This window comes from Eimeria necatrix, genomic scaffold (assembly GCF_000499385.1).
Source record: "Eimeria necatrix Houghton genomic scaffold, Enh_scaff810, whole genome shotgun sequence".
In the NCBI taxonomy this organism is placed as follows: Eukaryota; Apicomplexa; class Conoidasida; order Eucoccidiorida; family Eimeriidae; genus Eimeria; species Eimeria necatrix.
Genome location: NW_013654628.1, coordinates 5,001 through 15,793, shown reverse-complemented (window position 1 = coordinate 15,793; position 10,793 = coordinate 5,001). Strand labels below are relative to the sequence as shown.

The following is a 10,793-nucleotide window of genomic DNA, read 5'->3' as shown; positions in this document are numbered from 1 at the left end:
AGCAGCAGCAGCAGCAGCAGCAGCAGCAAACTCCGCAGACCCCACAGTCGGCGCCAAAGGACCCCAAGACGCCTCCCGGTAACGAGCTGTGACTGCACACACAACGCCCAACAAACCCACAAACCTTCCAGCTTCGCCCCCAGCAGCAGCACACTCCAGCAGCAGCAGCAGCAGCAGCAGCAGCAGCAGCAGCAAGGCGCAGCAGCAGCAGCAGCAAGGCGCAGCAGCAGGAGCAGCCAGCAGCGACTCAGAATGACAGACAAGCGGCCTCGTGGTCTTGCTGCAGCACCGCAGCTGCTGCCTCTATGAACTCCCTATCCTTCCTGCTGCTGCTGCTGCTGCTGCTGCTGCTGCTGCTGCTGCTGCTGCTGGCCCCCTCGGCCACTTCGCGCCGCAAATGGAACAGCTCCGGAGGAGCCGACTGGACCTCCGCGTCCGCCAGCAGCCCCAGAGGCATTTTGAAAAGAAAAAAATTATTTCGAAGACACTTGGGAACTTCGGAGATCTCAAAAGAAGCAAAAGAAACAAAAGAAGTTTCAGAGACGGAGGGGCTTCCGGGAGCTCGAGGGAGGCGCGGAGCTGCAGCAGCAGGCCAGCAAACACCCGCGCGCCGCTGCTGCTGCTGCTGCTGCTGCTGCTGCTGCCGCTGCTGTCGGCTCCCCGGGGCTGCTGCTGCTGTCGGCTCCCGCTGCTGCTGCTGCTGCTGCTGCCGACGCGGAGGGCGGCCGGGGGCTTCGGCTTGCAGGCAACTGTGTCTTTGCGTCTAGGGCGGAGGAGAAGGACTCAGCGCGGAAAGGCAGTTGCAAAAAACGGAGAAGTCGGAAGCAGCGCAGTGACCCGCGTTGCTGGAATCCGAGCTGCTGCGCAGCGCAGCAGCGCCACTTGAGATGAAAAACAGTAAAAAAGCCACTTGTCGCCGGCGAGAAAGGCAAAAGATGTTTAGTGAAGGCGAGGCGAAGGCGCGACGCGGGAAAGCGCGAAAGCGACTCGGGTGTACAGACACCTCGAGGAAGTGGCGCGCAAGCTGGCGCGCCACTTCTTCTTCAGTTTCCAGAAACACGGAAGGATCCGCGTCTCGAAAGTCAAGAGAATTTCATTTTTTTTCGAAAGACAACAGCCTCGAACTCGAAAAAGAGCCTCCGCGAGATCTACGGAGTCGAAACCAGCTGGAGGAACCGCAGCAGCACCCATTCAACATCCCGATTCCTCCCGCGATTCCGCGACTTCCCGCGCCCCAACAGCCCCTTTAAAAGGCCAAAAACTCCGCATTTATTTCCTTTATTTCGAAGGAAAAAAGCGAAAAAGAAAACAAATGTGTAGCCAGTGTGCAACTCGCCAGAGCCCCCTGCTGCGCCTTTGCAAGTCAGCAGCAGACCACTGGCTGAGCGACTCAGCCCGCGATCGACTCTTTCCACTTTTTGCTTTTCTTTTTCGCAACTTCGACCAACTTTTCCTTTTAAATCACATTTTCCAGTGTAAGTACACTTCAAAATCCCAAAAAAGCAGCTCCCGACGCCCCCGCCCGCCTGCTGCAGCAGCCCCCACACTGCCCAGGCCTCCTTGTCTTTGCTGCTGCTGCTGCTGCGCCTCCGCCCGCAGCAACTTTGCCATTAATGCTGCAATGGCAGCAATTCCACTTTGCTGCTGAGTCGCAGCGGCTCCCGCCCAAGGGCTTTCCCGACAAACTGCAGCAGCAGCAGCAGCAGCAGCAGCAGCAACTCCGAAATCCTGCGAAGCCACCAGCAGCGGCTTCTGCAGCAAGAGGAGCGGCGCAGCAGCGCAGCAGCAGCGCAGCAGCAGCGCAGCAGCAGCGCAGCAGCAGCGCAGCACAACTGAATACGAGCTGCAGCAGCACAGAAAGGAGCAGCAGCGGGGCAGCAGAAATGCAAAAGGCCCCTTAAATGGCATTTATTTTGCAAATGTTTCTTCAAATCCGAAAAACTCCATTAAAGAGTTTCAGCAAAATGAGGCCTTGCAGCAGAGCACACTTGGGGTGTACGTACACCGCAACAGCGGTGTACGTACACCGACGCTGCAAAGCAGCAGCAGCAGAAAAGAAAATCGCATTTGCTGCTGCAGCAAGCTGCTGCTGCACTGCTGCGCTGCAGCAGCAAAGCACTTCAGCTAGAATAGCAGCTCGGGGCCACTGCGTTGTCTTTGGATTCAAAAATAGAAAATGAAATTAAATAAAATTTAATTCACTTAACCCCACTTCAGCAAATAGAAGCAGCAGCAGCAGGTTAAGTTTAATTTCAAAAAAAGAAGTTCACTTTGCTGCTCCTATTTTGCAAAAATCCACTAAAACCCTCTTACACTCTCTCGGGTGTACGTACACCGCAGGTAAGCCGCAGCAGCAGCAGCGCAGAGTTGAGGTGTACGTACACCTCAACGCTGCAAGCTGACCGCCACACTCTTCAGATATTCAGACACTTTTACAACTATAAACAAATAAATAAACAAATAAATAAATAAATAAATAATAAATATATATATATATTTGTTTGCTATACTTTTATATATCTTTAGTAGAGCTACTCATATACATATATATATATATATATTTATATATATATTTATATATATATTTATTTATAATATATTTATATATATATTTATATATTAAATAGACCCTCAATAATAATAAAGGAATATAAAAACAAAACTACAAATTAAAATATAACAGAAGAATGAAGTGTGGAATCCATCACTCCTAGACTTGGCTGCAGCTGCAGCGCGGGCCAACTCGCCAGCTGCTGCAGCAGCTGCTGCAGCAGCAGCTAGCTGCTGCAGCAGCTACTGCAGCAGCTAGCTTCCGACTTTGCGCTGCAGCAGCAACTCGGCAGCTGCTGCAGCAGCTCGCAGCTGCAGCAGCAGCTTCTTTCCCATAGAAGACAGTGGGGCTGCAGGCAACTATTGGCTGCTGCAGCCTTTGTGCTGCAGCACAGCTGCTGCTGCTGCTCTCCCCGCAGCCAGCCGCCTGCTGCTGCTGCTGTGCTGCTGGGCAGCAGCAAAAGGAGCAGCAGAAGTGACCCTGGGGGCTTTCGCCGGCGGCGCTGCAGCGGCAGCAGCAGCAGCAGCTGCTGCTGCAGCCCGAACAGCTCTTAAAAGGCCCTTTTCGCGCATTTTTCGAATTGTTATTTAAAATTAATTATAAAAATATAATTATTTTCCCTTTTTAGCGCCTCCGGCCCGCGAGCAGCCCCCAGTGCAGCGCGTCTTTGCGGATTTTGCAAAAGAGCGCCAATTTGAACAAAACCGCCGCCAACAGCCGCCGATCTTTGCACATTTCGGCGTTTTATCTCAAAAAACATATTTAGTTTTTATTTATTTTGAAAATAAACCATTTTCATTGCAATTTGCTGCCAAAGAGCCCCTTCAGCCGCAGACTGCGACGGCGGTGCATGCTGCGCTGGCAGCAGCAGCAGCAGCAGCAGCAGCGGGCAGCCAGCAGCAGCAGCAGGAAGCCCTTGTGGCAGCAAAGAAGGTTTTATCTTGTTTAATTGAATTCCCAAAAAAGAATTTTAAAAATCAAAGCACTGCAGCAAAAGATTCCTGCTGCTGCGCCTCCCTCACTCTGGGGCCCCTCCCGCAGCTCTCTCCGCGTCTTCTTGCTGCTGCTGCGGCCATTTGAGTTTTTGCTGCTTCTTTTTCTTTTCCTTTTGCTGCTGCTCTCGGGGCATTCCCTTCGTCCCCCGTCGGCAGCCCCCCCAGCCTGCTGCTGCTGCTGCTGCTGCTGCTGCTGCTGCTGCGGGGCTTGTGGGAAGGATAGCTCGAGAAGCGGCTGCGGACTCTCCCAGAGTCTGCAGCTCTTGTTGGCGAGTCAACCACGGGGAGACGCGGCGTGTGCAGCAGCAGCAGCAGCAGCAGCAGCAGCGCAGCACCTGCGGCGGCAGCAGCAGCAGCGGGGCCGGCGGCAGCAGCACGGGCAGCAGCAGCAGCAGCAGCCGCTGCAGCAGCAGCTGCACGATGAGCGAACTCCTGCTGCGCAGCCCCTCCGACGGCGAAGACCCCCCGGAGGCAGCAGCAGCTTCGAGGTCACCTGTGGGGGAGGGGCCCCCCGAGGCCGCAGAGGGGCCCCCCAGCCGCCGCGGCAGCAGCAGCAGCAGCAGCAGCAGCAGCAGCAGCCTGGGGGGCCCCTTCTCTGCTGCTCCTGCTTTGCTGCTGAGCTCTCAGTCTTCAACGCTGCAGAGTCTCCTTTCAACTCCAGAGCCTTCGGGGCCGCTGCCCCCCTCAACTCCTCCTGCTGCGCTGCTTCCACTTGCTGCAGCAGACAGCAGCAGCAGCAGCAGCAGCGGCAGCAGCAGCGGCAGCAGCAGCGGCAGCAGCGGCAGAAGCGCCAACGGCAACGGCGGCAGCAGCAGCGCAGCATCTGCGGATTGGACCGCAGCGGAGCAGCAGGAAGGCGAGGGGGAGGAGCAGCAGCAAGGACTGCAGCAGCAGCAGCTGCAGCAGCAGCAAGGACTGCAGCAGCAGCAGCTGCTGCAGCAGCAAGAGCTGACGTTTAGCGGCTTCGGCCAGCCCCTCAGCTCGCGCACAAGTTCTTTGTCCCGCAGCAGAACTGCAGCAGGAAGCAGCAGCAGCACAGCAGCGGAGATCGAGACCCACAGCAGCAGCAGCACCACGTACAGCAGCAGCAGCAGCACCAGCAGCAGCAGCAGCAGCAGCAGCGGCTGGCTGCCTATAGAACAAGAGCCCTCTGCTTCTTTCACTGCAGCAGGGCCTTTAGGTTTTGGTCCTGCTGCTGCCTCTTTGGTTGGCGCTGCAGCACTTCCCGCTGCAGCTGCTGCTGCGGCTCCGCCGCCTCTTGCTGCTGCTGCTGCTGCTCCTGCTGCTGCTGCTGCTGCCACAGAGGGGCCCCCAAGGGGCCTCCGTGCTGCTGTTCGGGGGGGCCTCGAGCGGCTGTTGCGGCTGTCATCTTTTCGGCGAGAGGCTGAGGGGCCCCCCAGCAGCTACTCCTGTGCTGCTGCTGCTGCTGCTGCTGCTGCTGCTGCTGCTGCTGCTGCTGAGGGAGCAGCAGCAGGCCGCAGCAGCAGGGCCCCGCTGCCGCTGGCGCAGTACCCGCTGCAGCTTGGGGTGTATGGACAGCAGCAGCAGCAGCAAGAGGCGCCTTACGGAGCTGCGAGTGTGAGTTTATTTTTATTTATTTATTTTTATTTATTTATTTTTATTTATTTATTTTTATTTATTTATTTTTATTTATTTTTTGTTGTTTGTTTCCTTTTAATGCCATTTGTTTCCTCTTATTGTTGTTTATTTCTTTTTGTCTTTTTGTCTTTTTCTCTTTTGCTTTTTTTTGTCTCTTTCTAGAATCCAAATTGCTGCTTTTGGCCCCCAGGCCTTTGCTGCTGCTGCTGCTGCTGCTGCTGTCTCCTGCTGCTGCCTTTTGCTGCAGCTGCTTGTTTGTTAATTAATTAATTAATTAATTAATTAATTAATTAATTAATTAATTGTTTGCTTCTTCTGCTGCTTAGGCAGACTCAAGGGCGCACTGGGTGCTGCTGCTGGAGCTGCAGCGCGTGCGCAGCGACTTGGCGCTGCTGCAGCAGCAGCAGCAGCAGCAGCAGCAGCAGCAGCCTTCCATTGTCATTCAAAACAACACAGCAGTTTCAGCAAAGGCGGAGGGCGGGGCCCCGCTGCAGCAGCAAAATGGCGGCAGCTGGGTGCCGCAGTGCGTCACCCTGTAAGCTGCTGCTGCTGCTGCTGCTGCTGCTGCTGCTGCGTGTGCTGCTGCTGCTGCTGCTGCTGCTGTGTCTGCCAGTCTCGTGTATTGCCTCATTACTGTCTCTTTTTTGTCTCTTTTTGTCTCCTTTTGTTTCTTTTTATTTTCTTTTTTATTCTAAATCTCTTTTGTCTTTTTTCGTTTTATTTTTTCATCTTTTTAATTTTCTTCTTTCTGAGGTTTACCTCTTTTAAATCATTTTTAATTCTCTTTTTTAATTTGCATCCCTTTTTCTCATTTTAAGTCCTTTTTTAATCCTTTTTTAATCCTTTTTGTCTCCTTTTTGTGTCTTTTTGTCCCTTTTTAATTCATTTAAATCATTTAAATCATTAAAATGCTTTAAATATTCTTTTTATTCTTCAAATTTGCGTTTTTCAGCTTTTTTTCCTCCCGGCTGAACTAATATGACCTCTTTTTATCTCTTTTTTGTCATTTTAAGTCCATTTTTTATTCTTTTTGTCTCCTTTTTGTGTCTTTTTAATTCATTTAAATCATTTAAATCATTAAAATCATTAAAATTTAATTAATTTAATTTAATTAATTTAATTAATTAATTTAATTTAATCAATTAAATTAATTAATTGTTTTATTGTTAATTTGCTTGTTTATTTTATTCTATTTCTGCCGCTTTTGTTTTTGGTTCAGTTTGCTGTTTTCTCATTTTTCATTTTTAGTTTTTTATTTTAATTTCAAAAGTTTTATTTGTTTTATTTTAAAAGTTTTATTTGTTTTATTTTATTTGAATTTCACCTTCCCGTATTTCTCTTTCTCTTGTTTAATTTAGGGTTTAGGGTTTAGGGTTTACGGTTTAGGGTTTGTGCTGCCTATTGCTTCTCTATGTTCTCTCTTCCCCCTGCAGCAGCAGCAGCAGCAGCTGCTGCTGCTGCTGCTGCTGCACTGTTTGTGTGGGCGTGCCTCCCTCTAGCAGCAGCTGCTTTTGTGTCTCCTTTCAGCAGCAGCTGCTGCTGTGTCTCTTCCTTTGTGTCTCCTTTCAGCAGCAGTTGCTGCAGCAGCAGCTGCTGCTGTGTCTCTTCCTTTGTGTCTCCTTTCAGCAGCAGCTGCTGCAGCAGCAGCTGCTGCTGTGTCTCTTCCTTTGTGTCTCCTTTCAGCAGCAGCTGCTGCTGTGTCTCTTTTCTTTTGCTGCTGTTTAGAGACGCATGGACGCGAATTTGCTGCTTCGAGGTTTTCACCTTCTCGAGGAGTCTCTAGGGGTCCGGCGATAGGCCCCTTTGCTGCTGCTGCAGCTGCTGCTGCAGCTGAAGCAGCAGCAGCAGCAGCAGCTGCAGCAGCAGCAAAGGAACCTATCGCCCCTTCAGCTGCTGCTGCTACTGCAGTGGCTGCTGGTTAAGCTGCTGCTGCTACTTGAGCTGCTGCTGCAGTTGCAGCTGCTGCAGTTGCTGTTGCAGCTGCTGCGGCAACAGCTGCAGCAACAGCTGCAGCAACAGCTGCAGCAACAGCTGCGGCAACAGCTGCAGCAGCAGCAGGTGCTGCCTGCAAGCTTGCTGCAGCTGCTGCAGCTGCTGCAGCTGCAGCGACTGCTGCAGCTGCTGCAGCTTTTGTTTTTATAGAGAGCTGCCGTGCGGAGAAGAGCAGCAACTGGGTTGTGCCCTGCAGCAGCAGCAGCAGCAGCAGCAGCTGCTGCTGCTGCTGCTTGGTGTTTAGTAGCTAAGAAAAGATTATCTTTTTTGGAAGCAAAAGGAGACACAAGTGCAGCAGCAAAGGAGACAAAACCTGTGCAGCAGCAAAGAAAGAAAATAAACAAATTAAAAGTTTGCAAAATAAAAAAAAGAAAAAAACAAAAAATTAATTTCGAGTTCGAAGGGGACAAAAGGAGACACGCTGGCCTGTGCGGTGTACAGACACACAGCTGGCAGCCGTTGCTGCAGCAGCAGCAGCAGCTGCTGCTGCAGCAGCAGCTGCAGCAGCAGCAGCTGCTGCTGCTGCTGCTGCTGGCTAAATGTGCCGCGCAGCAACTCTTGAGAGGACCGCAGCATGGATTCCTCCTGGCAGCTCTGCTTCTGCACTACTGATGCCAAACAGCTGCTGCTGCTGCTGTTGCTGCTGCTGCTGTTGCTGCTGCTGCTGTTGCTGCTGCTGCTGTTGCTGCTGCTGCTGCTGCAGAGGGACTAGGCTGCCGTGTGGGGGAACGCTGGCGAGGGCTACGTTCCTCCCCTGGATCTGCTGCAACACGAGCAGCAGCAGCTGCTGCCTCTTCTCTTCGTCTGCTGCTGCTGCTGCTGCTGCTGCTGCGTCCCCTGCTGCTGCTGCTGCTGCTGCTGCTGGCTGCAGCTGGTCGATGATCCTCCTGCCCTCTCCCTGGGAGAAGAGCGCGCAGCCCGCGTTGAGGGGCACAAGTGGCCTCCACCTGCTGCTGCTGCTGCTGCTGCTGCCGCTGCTGCTGCTGCTGCTGCTGCAGCAGCAGCAAAGCAGCGCCCTGGTGTCAGTGAAGGAGAGCAGCAGCAGCTGCTGCGTGCTGCTCTGAAGGCCCACTTTTTGAATTGCTGCTGCGATGCTGCTGCCGCCGGAAAGGGCGAGGAGACACTCCGTGAAGAAGCTTTTGGTTTTGCTGCTGCAGCGAGCCGCGGTGTACATACACCGCAGCAAACTCACCTGCAGCTGCTCCACTGACACCACAGCGCATGCATTCAGCAGCAAAAAGCCCCACACGCAGCAGCAGCCCCACACTCTCGGGGCCACTGTTGCTGCTGGCGAGCCCGCCAGCAAACTCTGCACTGCAGCGCCAGCCACGCTGCTGCTGCTGCTGCTGCTGCTGCTGTTGCTGCTGCTGCTGTTGCTGTTGCTGCTGCTGCTGTTGTTGCTGCTGGGGGCGGCGCCGGTGGAGGCGCTTTGGCTTGTGCCGCTGCTGCCGCTGTGCGCTGCTTCAGGCGTGCTCTGCTGCTGCTGTTGCTGCTGCTGCTGCTGCTGCTGCTGCTGCTGCTGCTGCTGCTTCGGGGGCAGCACGAGCAGCTCCATCAGCTGCTGCGCATTCTGGACTTCGTCGAAGAAGAAAAGGTCGAGACGCAGATCTGGGCAAAGAGGCCAGAGAGAAGCAGAGAGGCCTTTGAAGCCCCCCACAGTCACCTCCCTGCTGCTGCTGCTGCTGCTGCTGCTGCTGCTGCTGCTGCTGCTGCTGCTGTGGCAGCTGCAGCTGCAACGGCGGGGCGGCGTCATGGTGCTCCAGGCGCTTGTTGCCGCGTGTGTGTTAAGACTCTGCTGCAGCAGCGGCAGTTGCTGCTGCTGCTGCTGCTGCTGCTGCTGCTGCTGTGGGAGCAGCCTTCCTGGGGGGCCCCACGGAACACCCCCTAGAGGCTCTGCTGCCAGCCTCAGCAGCACAGCAGCAGCAAAATGAAATAAATTAAATAATTAATTAATAATAAACTTCAAATAGTCCTTGAGAATTAGCGTGTAGAGTAGCAAACAGCTCTTCTGCACCCCAGAAAGTGCATGCGCAGCAGCAGCAGCAGCAGCAGCAGCAGCAGCTGCTGCTGCTGCATGCAGCTGTGAGCTGGCGGTGTCCAATACAGCGCGTGCTGCTGAAGCAGGGCCTTCACCGGCAACCCCTCATCTCTCCAGCGGTGCAGGGGCCAGCAGCAACAGCAGCAGCAGCAGCAGCAGCAGCAGGAACAGCAGCAGCAGCAGCAGCAACAGGGAAGGCTGCACCAGCGGAAACAGCCTCAGCAGCTCAAAGGCCACTCTGGCCTCCAGCTAGCTCAAGGAACTCCAGGGGCTAACAGCGTCAACCTGTTGCCTCAGCAGCAGCAGCAGCAGCAGCAGCAGCAGCAGCAGCAGCAGCAACAGCAACAGCAAAGCCAGCAGCCAACTGCCCGCGCCGCTGCATCCGCTGCAGCTGCTGCTACGGCACACGAAGCATTGCTTCAACTTAGAAGGCATCCGGCCTTCCAGCAGCAGCAGCTGCTGCTGCTGCTGCTGCAGAAGCAGCAGCAGCAAAGCAGCAGCAAGCGCAGCGGCTGCTAAGCGAGGGCAGGAAGAAATAGCCGCAGCAGCAGATGCTACCAGGGAAGCGGAAGCAGTAAGACGGTGACTGCAGCAGCTGCAGCAGCAGCAGCAGCAGCAGCAGCAGCAGCAAGAATAGCAGCTGCAGCAGCAACTGCCGCTGCAGCAGCAAGAGCACACCTCCCTCAGCTGCGGAGGGAAGGAGCACCACTTGCTGCTGAATGCAGCGCTGCTGCAGCGAGGCTTCGGGTGCTGCTGCAGTTGCTGCTGCAGTTGCTGCTGCAGATGCTGCTGCAACTGTTACTGGCAGCAGCAGCAGCCAGGCAGCAGTGGCGCATGCAGGCAAGCTAATCGCAGCACCAGCTGCAGCAGCAGCTGCAGCAGCAGCTGCTGCAGAAGCAGCGGCTGCAGCAGCAGCAGCAGGGGAAGCAGCAGCAAGGGAACCAGCAGCAGCAGCTGCAGAGGCAAAGCTTTCTAAAGCAGCATCTGCAGCAAGTGACGCACCAGCAGCAACAACGCCAGCAGCAACAGCAGCAGCAGCAGCAACTGCAGCACCTACAGCAGCATCGGAAACTGCAGCAGCAGCAGCAGCAGCGGCAGCAGCTACTGAAACGGCTGCTGACGCAGCAGCTGCGCCAGCGCGTGCTGCTGCTGCTTCAAAAAGAACACTAGTTGCTGCAGCAGCAGCTGCTGCCACAGCAGCAACACCAGCAGCTGTTACAAAAGCAACACCAGCAGCAGCAGCAGCAGCAACAGCAGCAGCAGCAGCAGCAGCAGCAGGAAGCGCAGCCGCAGGCGGCTCAGTTGCATCCTCATGTTCGTTCTGCGGCGGCAGCTGCGGGGACTTGGGGGAGTGCGCTGCTGCTGCTGCTGCTGCTGCTGCTGCAGTCGACGCTGCTCTGCTTCGCTGCAGCAGCATCTTGGCGCAGCTGCAGCTGCTGCCTTGCTGCTGCCGGCTGCCGCTGCATGCAGCAACAGATGCTGTAGAGTTGGCCAATTTGCATCGCCTGATTGGTTCTGTTGCAGCAAATAAGGCCCCCGTCCATGCTGCTGAGAGCAGCAGCAGCAGCAGCAGCAGCAGCAGCAGCAGCAGCAGCAGCAGCAGCAGCAGGAGCGGGAC

At 54.7% G+C, this 10,793-nt stretch overlaps 5 protein-coding genes across 5 annotated transcripts in view; 3 read left to right on the top strand and 2 right to left on the bottom strand.

The window, feature by feature from the left end:
- Positions 1 to 247: 247 nt before the first annotated feature.
- Positions 248 to 457, bottom strand: ENH_00077670 (hypothetical protein; the record flags this gene model as incomplete). The annotated part of the gene is made up of 1 exon (XM_013583081.1): positions 248 to 457. The coding sequence occupies one exon, from the start codon at positions 455 to 457 to the stop codon at positions 248 to 250; it is 210 nt and encodes a 69-aa protein (XP_013438535.1).
- Positions 458 to 3,966: 3,509 nt separating this feature from the next.
- On the top strand, positions 3,967 to 5,684 carry ENH_00077660 (hypothetical protein, conserved; the record flags this gene model as incomplete). Its single annotated transcript, XM_013583080.1, has 2 exons — positions 3,967 to 5,124; positions 5,472 to 5,684. The coding sequence occupies 2 exons, from the start codon at positions 3,967 to 3,969 to the stop codon at positions 5,682 to 5,684; spliced, it is 1,371 nt and encodes a 456-aa protein (XP_013438534.1).
- A 1,988-nt stretch (positions 5,685 to 7,672) lies between these two features.
- Positions 7,673 to 8,890, bottom strand: ENH_00077650 (hypothetical protein, conserved; the record flags this gene model as incomplete). The annotated part of the gene is made up of 1 exon (XM_013583079.1): positions 7,673 to 8,890. The coding sequence occupies one exon, from the start codon at positions 8,888 to 8,890 to the stop codon at positions 7,673 to 7,675; it is 1,218 nt and encodes a 405-aa protein (XP_013438533.1).
- A 321-nt stretch (positions 8,891 to 9,211) lies between these two features.
- Positions 9,212 to 9,694, top strand: ENH_00077640 (hypothetical protein; the record flags this gene model as incomplete). The annotated part of the gene is made up of 2 exons (XM_013583078.1): positions 9,212 to 9,219; positions 9,301 to 9,694. 2 exons carry the CDS (start codon positions 9,212 to 9,214, stop codon positions 9,692 to 9,694), a joined length of 402 nt encoding a protein of 133 aa, XP_013438532.1.
- Positions 9,695 to 9,894: 200 nt separating this feature from the next.
- The window catches only part of ENH_00077630 (hypothetical protein, conserved), a gene marked incomplete at both ends in the record, with an annotated part of 2,862 nt that continues 1,963 nt past the window's right edge, over positions 9,895 to 10,793 (top strand). Inside the window, one exon of the mRNA XM_013583077.1 lies at positions 9,895 to 10,793. This exon is cut by the window's right edge and continues 1,963 nt beyond it. Within this exon, the coding sequence (XP_013438531.1) occupies positions 9,895 to 10,793 (899 nt within the window).